Source organism: Bos javanicus, chromosome 2 (genome assembly GCF_032452875.1).
Source record: "Bos javanicus breed banteng chromosome 2, ARS-OSU_banteng_1.0, whole genome shotgun sequence".
Classification (NCBI taxonomy): domain Eukaryota; kingdom Metazoa; phylum Chordata; class Mammalia; order Artiodactyla; family Bovidae; genus Bos; species Bos javanicus.
This window is the reverse complement of record NC_083869.1, coordinates 97,688,986-97,704,504: the sequence shown is the minus strand read 5'-3', so window position 1 is coordinate 97,704,504 and position 15,519 is coordinate 97,688,986. Positions and strand designations below refer to the sequence as shown.

Genomic DNA, 15,519 nt, shown 5'->3' with positions numbered 1-15,519 from the left:
GTTTTGATAATTTCTTAGTTTCAGAGATGGGTTCTCTTCCATGTTTCTTCTAAGTAATCTTGGCATAAAACTCCAATGGACATGGCAACAGGAAGTGAGTTCTCTTAAACTGACATCCTGGCTTTTAACATCTGCTCTCTTAATGTGACAATTACCACTCAGTGACAGTCACTGTCATTATTTTGTTTTTTGTTTGATATACTTCCAGCTAGGCTGTATATTTCTTGAAGATAAATTGAGATTTCCTTCCGTGTATTTTTCCTTGAATATCAATACATAATTTTTGATTAACTGAACATATATTAGACTCTCCAAATAATACCAGCTCAATCTGATCATTCTTTAGACCCAAATACCTGCAGAAGCTATGGCCAACTCTTATGTAGATATGTTCCTTTGTACATCCTTTTAAGCTGGAGGAACGCATAAACTCTGAAAGCTAACTCCACTTCTAGAGTCCCCTTCAATGGCTCACTCAGTGTGATATATGCACACATGAACAGAAGCTCTGTAGTTGGAGAAGGTGCTCTTTATCATTCAAATAGCTGTGGGGTGAATGGTCTGGAAAGGTTCTAAGAAAAACCAGAAGGTGTAAGCATTCAAAAAATCAACATTTCCACATTACAGTTTCTTTTCTAGCTTGCAATGAAAATCTGTTTCCGTGATGACATGAAGCAATTCTAAATGTGTTTTCTAGTAGCTTAGAGACATCTGCTTAAACAACTATTATTTTGAATTCTGTTTTAAAGTTGTTTACTTTAGACATATGAATTTTATAAAAATCTCCTTGAGGGCTTGTATTTTGTTTAATTCCCTGCAGTTTCTCCAGCACTTTGAATAGTGCCTAGCATTCAGTAGGCATCCAATAAATATTTATTGAAGGAATAAGTGAATATAATCAAATCAAGAAAATACTGACAGCACATTTAAAAGGGATTCCTTAGTTGTAACACATGTCATCATTTAAATTTGGCCTAAAATTATAATACTTGACAGAATATTTGAATATTAATTTTCTTATATAATATTTGAGCTAGTTTTAAGTTAAAAGTATAACAATCCATTGAATTATACACTGTCCTACAAAAGAATGAGTCATTTAGATGTATTTGTTAATTAGTAAACTAATTCATTCAACAAATATTTATTAAATATCTACAAAGCACAAACATTAATGTTAACTACCCCAGATACAATGATAATTTCTATTCTCAAACCATTTGGAATCTAGTGGGAGAGATGGACACACAAAGAGATAAGAATAACAAATAAACTAAAAATAACAATAAAATACATTTAAAATATTATACAGATAGAGAAGAGGGGAGCCTAGATCTTGAATGAAATCATAAAGAATGAGTAGGAATTTTCTAGGCAGAAATGTAGGTTATGAGGGCATTCCAGGTAACATGACCAGCATGAAAACAGGTTTGGAATAAACCACGTTATATTCTCAGGGAGACTTCAAGCATTTGGAGCTCATAGGCAGGAGAGGTAGCCAAAAAAACACAAAACATGGAGGCCCCAGTTATCACACCAAGAATCTAGAGTTTCACCCTCTGTATAGCGATAAATTAACAAATTACTTTAAGCATATTGGTGATACAGTCAGATCTGCATTTAGAGAGATCACTTTGGTGTTAAGGTTGGATTTTAGAAGACAAGCCAGGAGACTGTAAATTCAATTAGACAATGGCCCAAGTAACAGGTCCAAGGAAGAGATGATGAAAGTTTGGGTTATGGAGTAAATAAGGATAAAAAAAAAGTTAGAAATACTTAGGAGACAAAACGTGTAGAACTCTGTGATTAGCAGAATGTGTAGGTAAAGATGAAGCAGTAATCAAAGGAAGCTCCTAGGTTTTGAGTTTATGTGAATGGGTCCATCATCTGAAATACAGAACATCAGGACAAGAGCTCATTCCAGGTGAAATCTGAAATGTCTATAGATTATCTGTTTGGAGAAACTAGTTGAAAAGTTGGTCTAGAGGCCAGGAGAGAAGACTAGTTTAGAGATACAAAATTAGATCTCAGCCTATCAGGACACAAATGGTAAATAAATGAAGCAGGAGAAGAGGTCTTCCAAAGAAAAGATACAGTGGGAAGTGCAAAGGGTCTAGGTTGCATCTCTGGGGAATCCCAATGTTAAGGGAGCAGGCAAAGAAGATGAGCTCCCAAAGGAGACAGAGCAGAAAGAGCCAGAGATGCAATGAAAACTGGCAGAGTGTGGTGTCACCAGAGGAATGGAAAACTTCAAGAAGAAATGAAGGTAAGTTCAAATGCAGCTGAGATTTAATGAATTGGAGACAGCAAAGTAAAGACTAGGTTCAATAGCCCAAGCTTGTTGATGACCTTGGTTAGAAGAGTTCTAGCACAGAAACCAAGAAACAGTATAGCTCTGTAGAAAGTCGGATGGAATTGGATTTGAATCCCACCTTGCCTACTTAATGAGCTTGATTATTACCTCTGGACTTCAGTTTCCTCTTTGGTAAAATCTACCTTCCTATGGGTGTTTGTAAAAATTAGAAATGATAGGTGAGAACTGTTACATACTAGAGGAAAGCAGAAGCAAGTGGAAAGGGCTGGGAAGGTGAGAAGTGGAAGCACAGGCTCATGCCTAGACTGGATTTCAGCCCTTCGTTACTCCCGCAACACCATGTCCTATAAGAGCTTCAACCTACAACACTGTCTGTGTGAACATGGGGTGGGGACTTGAGGGAAACAAGAAACGGACTGACAAGTGGGGCATCACGTGGAGCTTGATGGCACAATGTGTAGACATATGAGTCTAGACGGCTGTTGGTTTCTGCCCCAGGAGCATGCAGATCTCTGGGGCTGGAAAGAAAAGGTGGCTTTTAGTCTTGATCTTGGGCTGGAGTTCTGAGGATCAAATGCAATGGAAGAATAAGGGGGCCATTAATGGTGCTGATGAGGAGCAGTTGACACAGCTAGAGCACGGATATGGAAGGAAGATAGGGCCTGATAACTAGCAGGCAAATGAAAATTCTAGGTCAGTGGATCTCAATCCAGGGCAATTCTCCCCTCCCTACTCCTTAGGGATATCTGGCAATGTCTCGAGTCATTTGTGTTTGCAACAAACCAGAGGGAGGAGGTGTTACTGGCATCTAGTGGGTAGAAGCCAGAGATGTTATTAAATACCCTACAAAGCACAGGACAAAGAATTATCTGGCCCCAAATGCCAATGGTGCCACAACTGAGAAACCCCGATCAAGGGATTGTACATTCCCCGCTGAAAAAAGCAAACCCTTCACTCAGATTAAAAAAAAAAACAACCCTTATAGGGAAATCTATTGACTCATTAATATTTGTATTCCCTATGGCATCTAGAAAAACGTTTCTCTCATAGCAATAATAAAGTGATAGAACAATAATGCTAGTAATAATAGCCAGCAATAATCGTAGAATACAATACTATGTATTAATCACAGTGCCATGTTTTATAGGGATTGTTTTACTTCCTTATAAATACTACAATCCAAGGCCAGAAGTAAACCTGGGGACCTTGAGCCAGCTTTTCTCAACTATCTGTGTAGTCTCCCCTGAAAGAATATCTGGCTCCTCTTCTACTCATAATTCATAATGCTGATAGCTATAAAATGTCAAAGCTAAATACTACCATTTATTAACGCCTTTTTGTGCATCAGGTGAGCACTTTAATTTGTTTAATCCTCACAATACTCCGTAAAATTATTCTCATGTTCAATTTATACTTGAGAAAACTGAGGCTTAATGAAGTTAAATCGTTCAATGTCCTTTCTACATAGAATACAAAGCAGCAAGCACTGGATTCTAACTCAGGACTGTTTCCAAACCTTACACTCTGCATGTTTCCAAATAAAATTACAGTCATTCTGGACACTTAAACATTTTTTAATCTAGATAATATTTCTTTACAAATAGATATGTTATGGGCTATTTTTTTAAGGAGTTTTCTTTCTTGCCCTTTCCATTTAAGGGACTATGTGCCTACATATATTTGCTACTTTTAGCACCTGAATCAGCTTCTGATAGTAACTTGAGTTTATTCGGTGACAATCATTAAATATTTATTGACTGTCTCATATATGCAGACACTATTCTAGACACATCAGATACCACTGTGACCTGGACAGGCAGTGTCCCTTTGTTCAAGAACCTTGGGTTTGGTGGGGGTGATGGGTAACAAACATGTAAAGAAACATAAAAAATAAATTCAGGAACTGATAAGTGCAAAGAAGGAAACAATGAAAAAAGTAGACCATATACTAGTGGCACTAAAGTAGCCAGGGAAGTACTTCTGGGTTGGTAACAACTACATGGTGAGTAAACCACTGAGAAGAACATGACCACGTGAAAATCTGGGGTGGAAGGTGGGAGTAAATGATTCAAATAGAAGGAAAAAACCAGCACCAAGATCTGAAACCGAAAACAATCTTCTTGGGTTTGAAGGTGAGCCTTTGGTGTGCCTGCAAGTTTGGGAACAAGAGAGAGGCCAGTGAGATTGAGGGAGATGAAGCCAAGCAGAATTCATGTCCTGCAGGTCTCATTGGCCAGGGGGACACTCTCAGTTAATGTTTCCATTAAGCGTAACCTTTATCAAAGACTTTTAAAAATAGAAAGTGTAATGTTTTTAAAGCAGAAATTTAATTAAATCACATTTAACTTTTTTTTTTTGATAATTTTGATAGACAACGTGGCCAGTGGATGTGAAGCACTTTAGGAGTCCACAGGTAATTTCAGTTCTAGTCCTACCAGAAACGGGACAGAATCAATCAAAAGTGAATTTCACCTGAATATAAAATGGATGAAAAGACTCTCTAGTCCATCCGCCCTCATAATGGCTCTTAATGGTCTTACAACCACCTTCATATATATATGTGCTTAGTTGCTTAGTCATGTTCAACTCTTTGCGATCCCATAGACTGTAGCCTACCAGGATCCTCTTTCCATGGGGATTCTCCAGGCAAGAATACTAGAGTGGGTTGCCATTCCCTCCTTCATCACATATATATAATATATTGCAAAAATGAAACATTCATTAGGATCCTAATATTCTGTTATAGAATATTTGAGCATATTGATTCCTTCTATCTTTTATCAGAGCGCTTAGATGGAATGTTGCAATTTATTCATTCTCAGAAGTAACAAATAGTTCTTGATTTCTTTCCATCTACTTGATTTTTTTCCCATGTACTTTCATGTACTGTGTCTTCACGTATATTCACCCTGTGTTTAAATATCCAAAATTTTATGCAATGGAGGATCCAAGAGGTTAAGTAGGATCACCTAGATCACACAGCTAGAAAGTGGTAGCAGAGTGACTTAAGATAATATTGTCTCTTTCAGATCCAAGGGGTACCTGTATATAACTGTATTTTAATACAATTGGTTTCCATGAAATACGTTTTCTATTTTACGCATTGAAAAATATTTTGAAAAGGAATTCATACATGGTACACCAAACTGTCAAAGAGACTGCAGCACATAAAAAGTAAAAGCTTCTGCTCGAGACCCTGCATTATGTTCTGGAAATACAAAAGAGATAGTGACTAGGTCTCCATGGGGAAGGTCAGAGGAAAAGCTTCATGGAAATGATGACACTGAAGTTTGAAGAGCCATGGAGCAAAAGGAGGGCAGAGCTAACAGCAAGTGCATATTCGGGGAATGGTTCACGTGGCTCCCAGAACTATCATGGGGTGGGCAGTAGGGATTGGCAGTGGTCAACGGAGGGGACTTCAGCTCCAGATCATGGTTGACCTTATATGTCATATTTAATACGCTGGGCATTATCACGGGGCAGATGGAGAACTATCAAGGATTTTTAAGTAGGAGAATCATGGTTTTGAGATAATGTTTAATATCTTAATATAGAAACAAAGCTCTCTTCCTATAAGCTCATACAAAGACATGGGCGCACAAATACGGAAATATCATCTGAAGCCCACCCTCACCTGACCTCTAGTCCCTCTTCAGCCTAGTCAGCTTTCTGCTTACCTTGATCCTGTGTACCAGAGGAGCAAACAGAAACACAAAGAGCTCCACAGTAGCCATGGAGTTCTGGAAAATCTTCCTTCGGTTATTTTCTTCCTCATCATGGGCGGTGCTTTGGCAAGGTTGCCCTGGAGAACCCTGGTTTTCAACCTGGTGGACGAAAGCACTGCTGCTGCCAGCCCAGCTGGAACCTCGGTCTGTGCCCCCAAAACGCTCGCTGTTGCAGTCCTGTGGGGCCTCCAGGAGCATCCAGTGCAGGGTATGGAGGAGCTTTGTCTCAGCAACACCCAGTTTATCCTGGTGTCCTGCATTGCACAACCACACAGTCAGGTTAAGGCAGACTCTGTGACCAGGACAATGATGTCAGCCTTGCATCTGGGAAGAACATCCTTGTGTTAAGGTTCTGTGGCTTGATTTCCTGGGAGACACTAGCATTTCTCTGCACCACTTACAGCCATTGTTAGAACGGTCCATTCTTGTTTTGGGACTTTCTAACTGGCTGCAATCTTTGCAGAACAATATGTTGCCACAGGGAAAGAAACTGCATACATCACATCTCTTCAGCCAGATACCCACATATATTTCCAAATAAAGAGCACAATGGTTAAGAATATTGGTTCTGAAGATAGCTACTCCATTTTGCATGCATGTGTGCTCATTACTCCCAATCTAGGGATCAAACCCATGTCTTCTGAGTCTCCTGCATTGCAGGTAGAGTCTTTATCCACTGAGCCACCTGGGAAGACCTGGTGTGATTAGGAAAGGCCCCTCTATAAAGGTAACACTTGAGTAAAGATTCACATAAGGGGAAGGAACCGGATGAAGAAGAGCTTGGGCTAGATGGCTAGGACATAATGCTATGTGGGAAAAGCAATCTGCAAAATAATATAAGCAAGAAAAATAACACATATGTGCAGGCATGCACACATACACACAGTACTACAAAGCTGGGAAAAGAGCTGGAGGGGGGCATGCCAAATGCAGGAAGGTGGTTGCTTTAGACACTGGGAGGACTAAAGGACAACTCTGCTTAGAACTCATCTTGAATAGGTGAGAGTCCTTAGTTTCTCTACAACATTCTAATGTTCAAAAGGAAGACATATTCACAGTTTACTTGTAAAATGAAAAAGTTTAAAAAGGAGAGCTAGTTCCTTCATTGGCAAAATGGAGATAACAGTAATATGAAACTAAGGGAGATTTTGTGAGAATTAATTGAGAATGTGTGCCAAGTGCCTGGGAAAGTACTAATACAGGTTGCTATTGTGGGTGTTATTATGAGTGTTACCATGAATGAGGACAGTGGTGTGTTATGAAGAAGAAATGCAGGTGCACCAACCTAGCTTGTTTCTGTTTGACAGCAGGGTTGCAGTGCAGTGGAGGACATGAGGCAAAGCAGCTTGTACCAGTTCCCATCTGGAAATGCTCTGGATGGCTTCAGAGAGGGCTGGAGAGAGGCCATGCAGCTTGTTTTCTACTAACACTCGTTCAAAGGACTATAGACACCAAAAAAAAAAAAAATTAAAATAAGAAATTAAATATTCTGATGGGTGGAAAAATAGACAAGGTATTGTATATCCTAAAAAGTTGCACACCACTAGTCGAAATTCTTTACAGAACACTCACATTGCATTTCATTGTACATGTTGACATGAAATGAATCAACGATAATTTCCTATTATCTACCCATTTTCAAACAGGCTTCCCAGTTGGCCTGCATGCTAAGTCGCTTCAGTAATGTCCAACTTTTTGCGATCCTATGGACTATAGCCCACAAGGCTCCTCAGTCCATGGGATTCTCCAGGCAAGAATACAGGAGTGGGTTGCTACTTCCTACTCCAGGGAATCTTCCCAATCCAGGGATGGAAGCTGCTTCTCTTATATCTCCTGCACTGGTGGGCAGACTCTTTTATCACTAGCGCCACCTGGCCCCAAGTAGCGCTAGTGGTAAAGAACTCGCCTGCCAATGCAGGAGTCAAGAGATAGAGGTTTGATCCCTGGATCGATAATATCCCCTGGAGAAGAAAATGAAAACCCACTTCTATATTCTTGCCTGGAAAAATCCCATGGACAGAGGAGACTGGCGGGCTCCATGGGGTTGCAAAGAATTGGACATGACTGAGAACACCCATTTTTAAGTTTTTGATCCAAAGTATACTGCTTGAATTATTAAATGATTTTTATTTCCACCAAAATAAGCTCCCATCAAAAAGAATAGAAAACATTTAAGTATATGAAGTATTTAGAAGTAAGTATTTTATAAAATGCTGTTGGATCATCTAAAGGAGCTATCCCTGCTGCAGACCAAGGTGAGATATCTTTTTTAAAAGTATCTGGAGGGACAGAATTTTTGTGAATGTGCAACAAATGTTAAATAAGATAGACCTCTTAGAAGAGATCTGATTTTGGGGTCCCTGAATTATTCCATGTGCCTAGCAATGCCTAGCAATAATTATTGGAATTATTAGGATATATAAGAAAAATATGACTTAATACAGAGATTCTCCAAAGAAAGCTATTTACATTTGACTCAAGAAAAAAAAATAAATTCACTTTCATAATGAAAGGCATGCTAGGGTTTGGTAAGGAGTTCGATCAGAGATGTAGTCTCTGGGGTTTTCTTAAAGAAACTAGATAAAGGCAGATCCAAACACTTTAAAACTCCTCAGCCCTTGGTTCCTAACTATTCATTAAGTAAAGGGTGTATATGTTAGACATTGAAAGATTATAAAGAATTTATACAGTCTGGATGAATGCACTTTTAGAGGATAAGTTATATACCTTATAACCTCAAGAAGCCTTAAATACTTACTGTCATTTTCTTCTTAAATGTTACTAATATAACTTTTTGTCATTTTAAACCAGGGAAATTGTTTTCTATACTTATATCACTATCTATCTGCAGCTATGAATGTGACTCAGTTACTTGATATTATGTGACTACATTAAAATGTCAGACATATCTTTGCCAAGAAGAGAGAAAAGCCAGGGTTATTTTAAGCTAGTATAACTGTAAGCTTGGTTTGAGAAAGACTCAGAGATTTCAAGTGTCAAATTACTTTAACCTGAGCTTAGTAGAATAAATTCCATTAAAAAGTTAGATATAAAAAATACATGTGACAATTTGAAGAGCAGGAAATGCAACAAAATAAATTCCTATTTGAGTGTGTTTTGTGCATATATGTGCGTGTAAGTGGGGTGTTTAATTTTCCAGTTGGCTTCTGTAATAGTTTGTGGCCCTAACACATTTCAGAGCTCCTTACTAGAAGGTCATCTGTTCTCTGTCTGGTCATTTGCAAATATCATGGCAATATCCAAATGAGTAGGTTTCTACTTTTAGGCTATAATATATACAATGTGGGGCTTCCCTGGTAGCCCAGATGGTAAAGAATCTGCCTGGAATGCAGGAGACCTCGGTTCAGTTCCCGGAGAAAGGATAGGCTGCTGCTGCTGCTGCTGCTGCTAAGTCGCTTCAGTCGTGTACGACTCTGTGCGACCCTATGGACTGCAGCCTACCAGGCTTCTCCGTCCATGGGATTCTCCAGGCAAGAACACTGGAGTGGGTTGCCATTTCCTTCTCCGATGCATGAAAGTGGAAAGTGAAAGTGAAGTCACTCAGTCATGTCTGACTCTTAGCGACCCCATGGACTGCAGCCGACCAGGCTCCCCCATCCATGGGATTTTCTGGGCAACAGTACTGGAGCAGGGTGCCATTGCCTTCTCCCAAGGATAGGCTACCCATTCCATTATTCTTCCCTGTAGGATTCCATGGACAGAGGAACCTGGCAGGCTACAGTACATGGAGTTGCAAAGAGTCAGACATGACTGAGTGACTTTCACTTTCATATACAATGTAATGACCTTTATGTGAGCTCCAATTTTTAATAAAGTCTGTAAAAAACCCATTTTAATTTTGCTTCACAGTTTTTCATCTTGTCTTCAGTTTGTAAAAAGACAGTTTTTAAGTCATGAGATTCCCTTAGAATCTCAGGACAAGTGCACTCTATTTTGCATAAATATTAATAGCATTATTATAATTATTTCATATCATCCACTTTGGAGTTGCAGAAAAAATGGAAGACATAAAAGTTCAATATTGCATATTACATTGAGTAGTTCATAGGCTTGCATTTTATGAGCTTCCACTACATAAAATAATGTCTTGTTGATTTGATAACATTTCTCAATTTTGTTGATTAAGGATTTGACTGTTATACTTGCCCTCTGTCTCCTGATTCTCTGTTATTTCCCCACTCTCTCTTCTGCTCTACTCCTGCCCACTTAGGGCCTTCAGACTCACTTTCCCTCTGCTCTTCTCTCAGCTATTCCTCAGTACCTTCCTTCAAATCTTTGTCCAAGGGTCACATAAGGAGGCAAACCTTATCTATCCACTGTTTCTAACATGAAAACTTCACCCTAGTGCTCTATAACTTCCTTTTTTGCTTAGATTTTCTCCATAGTATATATCACCATTTGGCTGGCTATCTATTTTATTTATTTATGAGGGTCCCATCCCCCTCCCAGTAGAATACAAACCCTTTATTTGTTTTGATTATTGCTCCATCTCATCATCTAGAACTGTGTCTGGCACATAGTAGGTACTCAGTAATGTTCACTGAGTGAATTAACATGTATAGTCAGTACATTTAACATCATTCTTTCAAATTACCACATGATATATGGAAATACTCATTAAATGATGAATATCACATACCACACAAGAGGCTTCATACTGCTTTCCCAGTTTAGGCCTCAAAAATGCACTGAAAAATTAAGAGAGATAATTGTTATAAACACATGCAAGATTATTATTAGAGCATCCTTATGACATTTTCAATGGATAAGACATGCAAAAGTCAAATTTCATGCCTCCCTATGCCTTGTTAATGAGCAGGTGTTAAACAGCTGACATTTGCTTTTTTATGTGCAATTACATATATGAAAAAGGTGTGAATTTATACATTTTCTGTATCAACTCTTTTTCTGAAGACTTTTTATCTAATTGGATTCTAAATTGCCAGTGGTCAGAAGTATTGCATTACTCATGTGTACAGTCTTACTCAAAACTGAAAAATGAACCCAGCTTGTGGGTTATGATTTTCAGAATCTAATTTCTTATCTGATAAATCTCTAACAATAATAATAATGGAAACCTTGTTTCCCGTTTATTGGAATAGGCTTCAGGGTTGTTTTTTGTTTTGTTTTGTTTTTTCTGGAAAAAGCAAATTCTTATAAAAAATGAGTCTTCTCAGAGGCTTTAACCAGGAAGATTACACTGGCTGGATCCGAGCAAAAATGGTTAACAAGTGGGCATAGCAGATATTCGACAAACAGGAGCTGGAAAAACAACAGGTCAACGGGCTGGAATTACAGCAGGAGACGGAGGGTAAATTGGACACAGGAGCACAACCAGTCATAATTATCTCCCCTAATTCCCCGCCCCCTCCTCCTAGGCTCTCTGCCCTCTCACCCCCTAAATAACGTATATTGCCAATCTGCTTGTCGTCAAACTTCACTGAAATATTTTTTTAAATGCGTGTTTTTAAGCGGGTTTGGAGAGCTTGCTTTCCAGCCTCAGAGAGGGAGCTGCAAGCTGTGGCGCGGCCTCAGCAGCAGCGATCACAACCCAGGCGGCCCCAGGAGCGCCCCCAGCCCTGGGCGCCCGCGGTGCGCCCTCTGCGCCCCTCACCTGGTTTGCCGCCACAGGAAGGTCTGGATGGGCAAGGGGATACCACGGCCGCTGTCTTGCTCCTGGCCCTCGGAGCTCTTCCTCTTCACCATGATGGTGGCTCCTGGGAGTCCTACTGCAGGACTCAGCGCTGGCTCCTCGCTAGCCGCTGCCCCCGCCTCTTCCTCCCTCTGCTCTCCCCAACTCTCATCCCCTCCTTCCCCTAGGCAGAGCAGACTCTCTCCGCCCTGATCCCCCGTCCCTCTCCCCTTCCCCCGCCCCTCCTCGAGCGTGGAACATGGCTGCAGGAGGAGGGGAGGGCTGGAGGAGCCGCGGAGCGAGGAGGGGGGCGCTCGGAGGAGCAGTCCGCCTCGCCGCCCCCGCGCCCGCTCCTTGCTTTCAGCACCTCCCACTGTGGACAGCGGCCCGCGCCGGACGCACGGGCGGGAGACCAGCGCAGGGGTCAGGTTGAGCAGACTTGGGATGGCCGAAAGGGTCCAAACTCCGCATCGCACGCAGGTCCCCTACGTAGCCTCTTTAGCCCCCAGATTTAGGCTTCCTCCCTTCGGAACTGCACCCTAGGAGTGTCCCCTGTCCTGCTTCCCAACCTTGGCATCTGAAGAACTGTCAAGGTCTAGGGAGGAGGAGCTTTGGAAACCGCAGAGCAGTCACTAAGCCTGGCATCATTCGCACCTCTAGCAAGGAGGTCAGGAGTCCACCCCTGGGGTTTAGCAGAAGGAGCACATGAAAATTATTAGAAGTGTAAACCAGAAAGGAAGCAAGCTTGGCAAGGCAGAGAAAGCTTAAAAGTTCTCTGATGGGAGAATTTATTGTAAAATGGTAACCACAAGAAAGTAACCATGCTTGTTTTGCCAAAACAGAAATATTGCCAAACCAGCAAGTTATGGGTATCAATTATTACAACTAGAGAAAGAACATTTGAATCATGCTGTTAGAAAATGTGGTTTATTGTTTATAGTCCCTTAGTGAACTTGGGTGCCTCTATCTCATTGATAACTGCCATTTTACTTAAGTTGTCATAGTCAAAGCCCTATACAACAGTTTATAAGTGGATTGTTAGATGTTTTTTCTGGTAGTAAAACAAGTAGGGATGGGGTCAAGTGAAGCAGTTTGAGTGAAAAATTCATTGCTATGGATTCAAATATTTGCAAGTGAACAGAGCCGCACATCATTTTGAACAAAGATATTGGTGTGACCCATGAAATGGAGAATCAGAAACCCCAGAGCCTAATCTCAACAGATAGAAATAGTTTCTGTTAACCACATGTGTGTCTACTTCATATAGAGAGAACTATACTGTATTTATTGGTATTTTCAGAGAAAAGTTAGAGAAATAATGTCTTCATTTAATTTATTGAACTTTTTTTTTTTTTTTACCACCATTGGACAAATAATTTTATAATTAGTATCAGCAGCTCTGTCAGGAGGAAAAAGATAACAATGATGTTTTATAACATCAATGAGTAATTTCATTTCTTAGAATTATAATATGCTTTTTTCAATAATTCACAAATACTTTCCATTGCTTAAGTCAAGTGCGTGTGTGTTCAGTTGTGTCTGACTCTGTGCAACTCCATAGACTGTAGCCCGCCAGGCTCCTCTGTCCCATGGAATTTTCCAGGCAAGAATATTGGAGTGGGTTGCCATTTCCTCCTCCAGGGAATCTTACTGACCCAGGGATCAAACTTGAGTCTCCTGCATCTCCTGTATTAGCAGGTGGATTCTTTACCACTGAGCCATTTGGAGCTAGGACAAACAAAGGAAACTTAGAGACTAACTACCTCTACTTCCAAATTTTACTGATAAGGGTGATGAGGCCTAGAGTTATAAAGTGACTTCCTAGCTGGTTAATGGTAGATCCCAAAGGAGAAGGAATCTTCATGATTCTTGACACAGAACTTTTTTTTTTATAGTGCTGTGCTTAGTCACTCAGTCATGTCCGACTCTTTGCACCCCATGGACTGTAGCCCACCAGGCTCCTCTGTCCATGGGGATTTTCCATGCAAGAATACTGGAAGGGTTGCCATGCTCTCCTCCAGGTTTATTTTATAGGCTAGATGCTAAATAGGTTTTCTTTCTTGTGTCAACTCAGATCAATTGGTAAGGCCTTTCTGTTGCGAAAGACTGTGAAGTTAAAGCAGGTACTTTAAGACAAAACTGCTCTTATTGATTAGTGCTGTCTGCTATGTGAACAGCATGGGGGAAATAACAAATGTGTGTTATGTCTTTTCAAAACTCTTCTTTATACACAATCCTTGAGGCTAAATTTTCAATATTTCTTCTGATTTGCTTGTAGCTACCATCACTCACAATGTTACTTATGCTGTCAAAGTTTTCTATTCTAAGAGAGGTAATATGTCTCAGTGGGCCAAATTTAGATTTGATTACTAGGAAATATGTTAGTCTCAGTGTTGGGATCTTCATTGAGTTTTCTTGAATTGTTTCTCAATTTCTCATGTTGCTAAATGTCTCTGGCTTCTATGTTATTATCACATGGCCTGTCTGACTAGGATCTCAAAGCTGCCAGGGCAGGATTAAAGCTCTGAGTACAGGTTAACTCCAGCTTTGCTCCTCCTGAAATCATCTTTTAATATGAATCTTGAAATAAAGAAAAATAGATTCTAAATAGTTTATTTATATTTACTGAGTCTGTTTCATATGCCAAGCACTAATCTATATAGATTCCTGGTCATAAGAAACTCACTGTATTGAAGGCAAGACAGGGAAAGAAAAGTGTACAATTGGAGACATGATACAAATTCAATTATAAACAAAGGGACAAGACATAAAATATAGGCAGGAATCAGATGGAGAAAGATTATGCACAGCAGCTATAACATTTGGTTAGGATAGGAAGACTTTAATAGGGCAGTAAAGACTTCATATCCATTTAAAAATGACTGATATGACTAGAATGGAGAGCTTATTTGAAATAGGCAATATTGCATGTGGGCATCTAAGTCTGAATATTAGGAAAATATCCTATGAGATCCTGAACTAAGTACGAGACATTAGAGCTAGAGATAAGGAGATGGTGGACTTGCAGAAGCAGAATAGATAAGACTTGATAACAAAGTGGGAATAAGGAAAGAAAAATATCACAGTAGTTAAAAGCTTAGGGGTTCAGCCAAAAAAATTTTGACTCTAACCCTACCTAGTTTAGTTATAATGCCCTGGGAAAGGTTCTTCACTAAGGTTTTCAATTAATAGTACTTTCTCCATAGAGATGTTGTGAAATTAATGTTAACACTTGTAAAGAATTTAAGACAGTCCCTGAACTATACTAAGCCTTCAATAAATATCAATTGAAACTCTAAATTTTCTGTTTTGAGCAACTGAGTAATGATGATCTCATTCAAAGAGAGAAAAAGTTGGCAAGGAGAATCATGTTATTTTAGGAGTGTGTGTGGGAGCATTAATGAATTTTCCTTGAGTATCTATTGGAAATTCCAATGGATATCATGAAGAGACAGCTAGAACTATGGATACAGCACTCAGAAAAGTTAACAGGGTAGGATAAATGGATTGACATGATAGAAAAGGTAGTTGAAACTATGGAAGTATCAATAGGTAAAGTAATGCAGGTGAACACACAGAAAGAGAAAAAAAAAGATCCCAATTTGGAAGTATAGGGGACATCGATTTTAGTTTTTTGTCACAAAAGATGTTTCTGAGAGGTGACAGCATAGGGTAGGGTAGGCAAAATTCTAAGATGGGCCCCAAGATTCCTGCCTCCTGGTAAACATCTTCTTCAAGTTTTTCATTAAAAAACATACTATCTTAGGTGCTGCAGTGAAACAATTTATATACCCTTAAAATTTTAAAAAAAATTATTGATAGGCTTT

At 39.7% G+C, this 15,519-nt stretch overlaps 1 protein-coding gene across 15 annotated transcripts in view; it reads right to left on the bottom strand.

The window, feature by feature from the left end:
• The window catches only part of UNC80 (unc-80 homolog, NALCN channel complex subunit), a 231,215-nt gene extending 218,932 nt beyond the window's left edge, over positions 1 to 12,283 (bottom strand). For 8 of the 15 annotated variants that reach the window (XM_061383638.1, XM_061383640.1, XM_061383660.1 and 5 more), the window contains exons 1-4: positions 11,675 to 12,280; positions 10,700 to 10,748; positions 7,325 to 7,481; positions 5,992 to 6,293 (exon numbers count right to left, since the gene is read on the bottom strand). In XM_061383638.1, coding sequence (XP_061239622.1) covers positions 5,992 to 6,293; positions 7,325 to 7,481; positions 10,700 to 10,748; positions 11,675 to 11,766 — 600 coding nt within the window. In that variant the 5' untranslated portion in view covers positions 11,767 to 12,280. Of the gene's footprint in view, positions 1 to 5,991; positions 6,294 to 7,324; positions 7,482 to 10,699; positions 10,749 to 11,674 lie in introns of all 15 variants that reach the window. The other 7 variants (XM_061383579.1, XM_061383649.1, XM_061383588.1 and 4 more) reach the window with 3 other exon arrangements.
• Between the last annotated feature and the right edge of the window lie 3,236 nt (positions 12,284 to 15,519).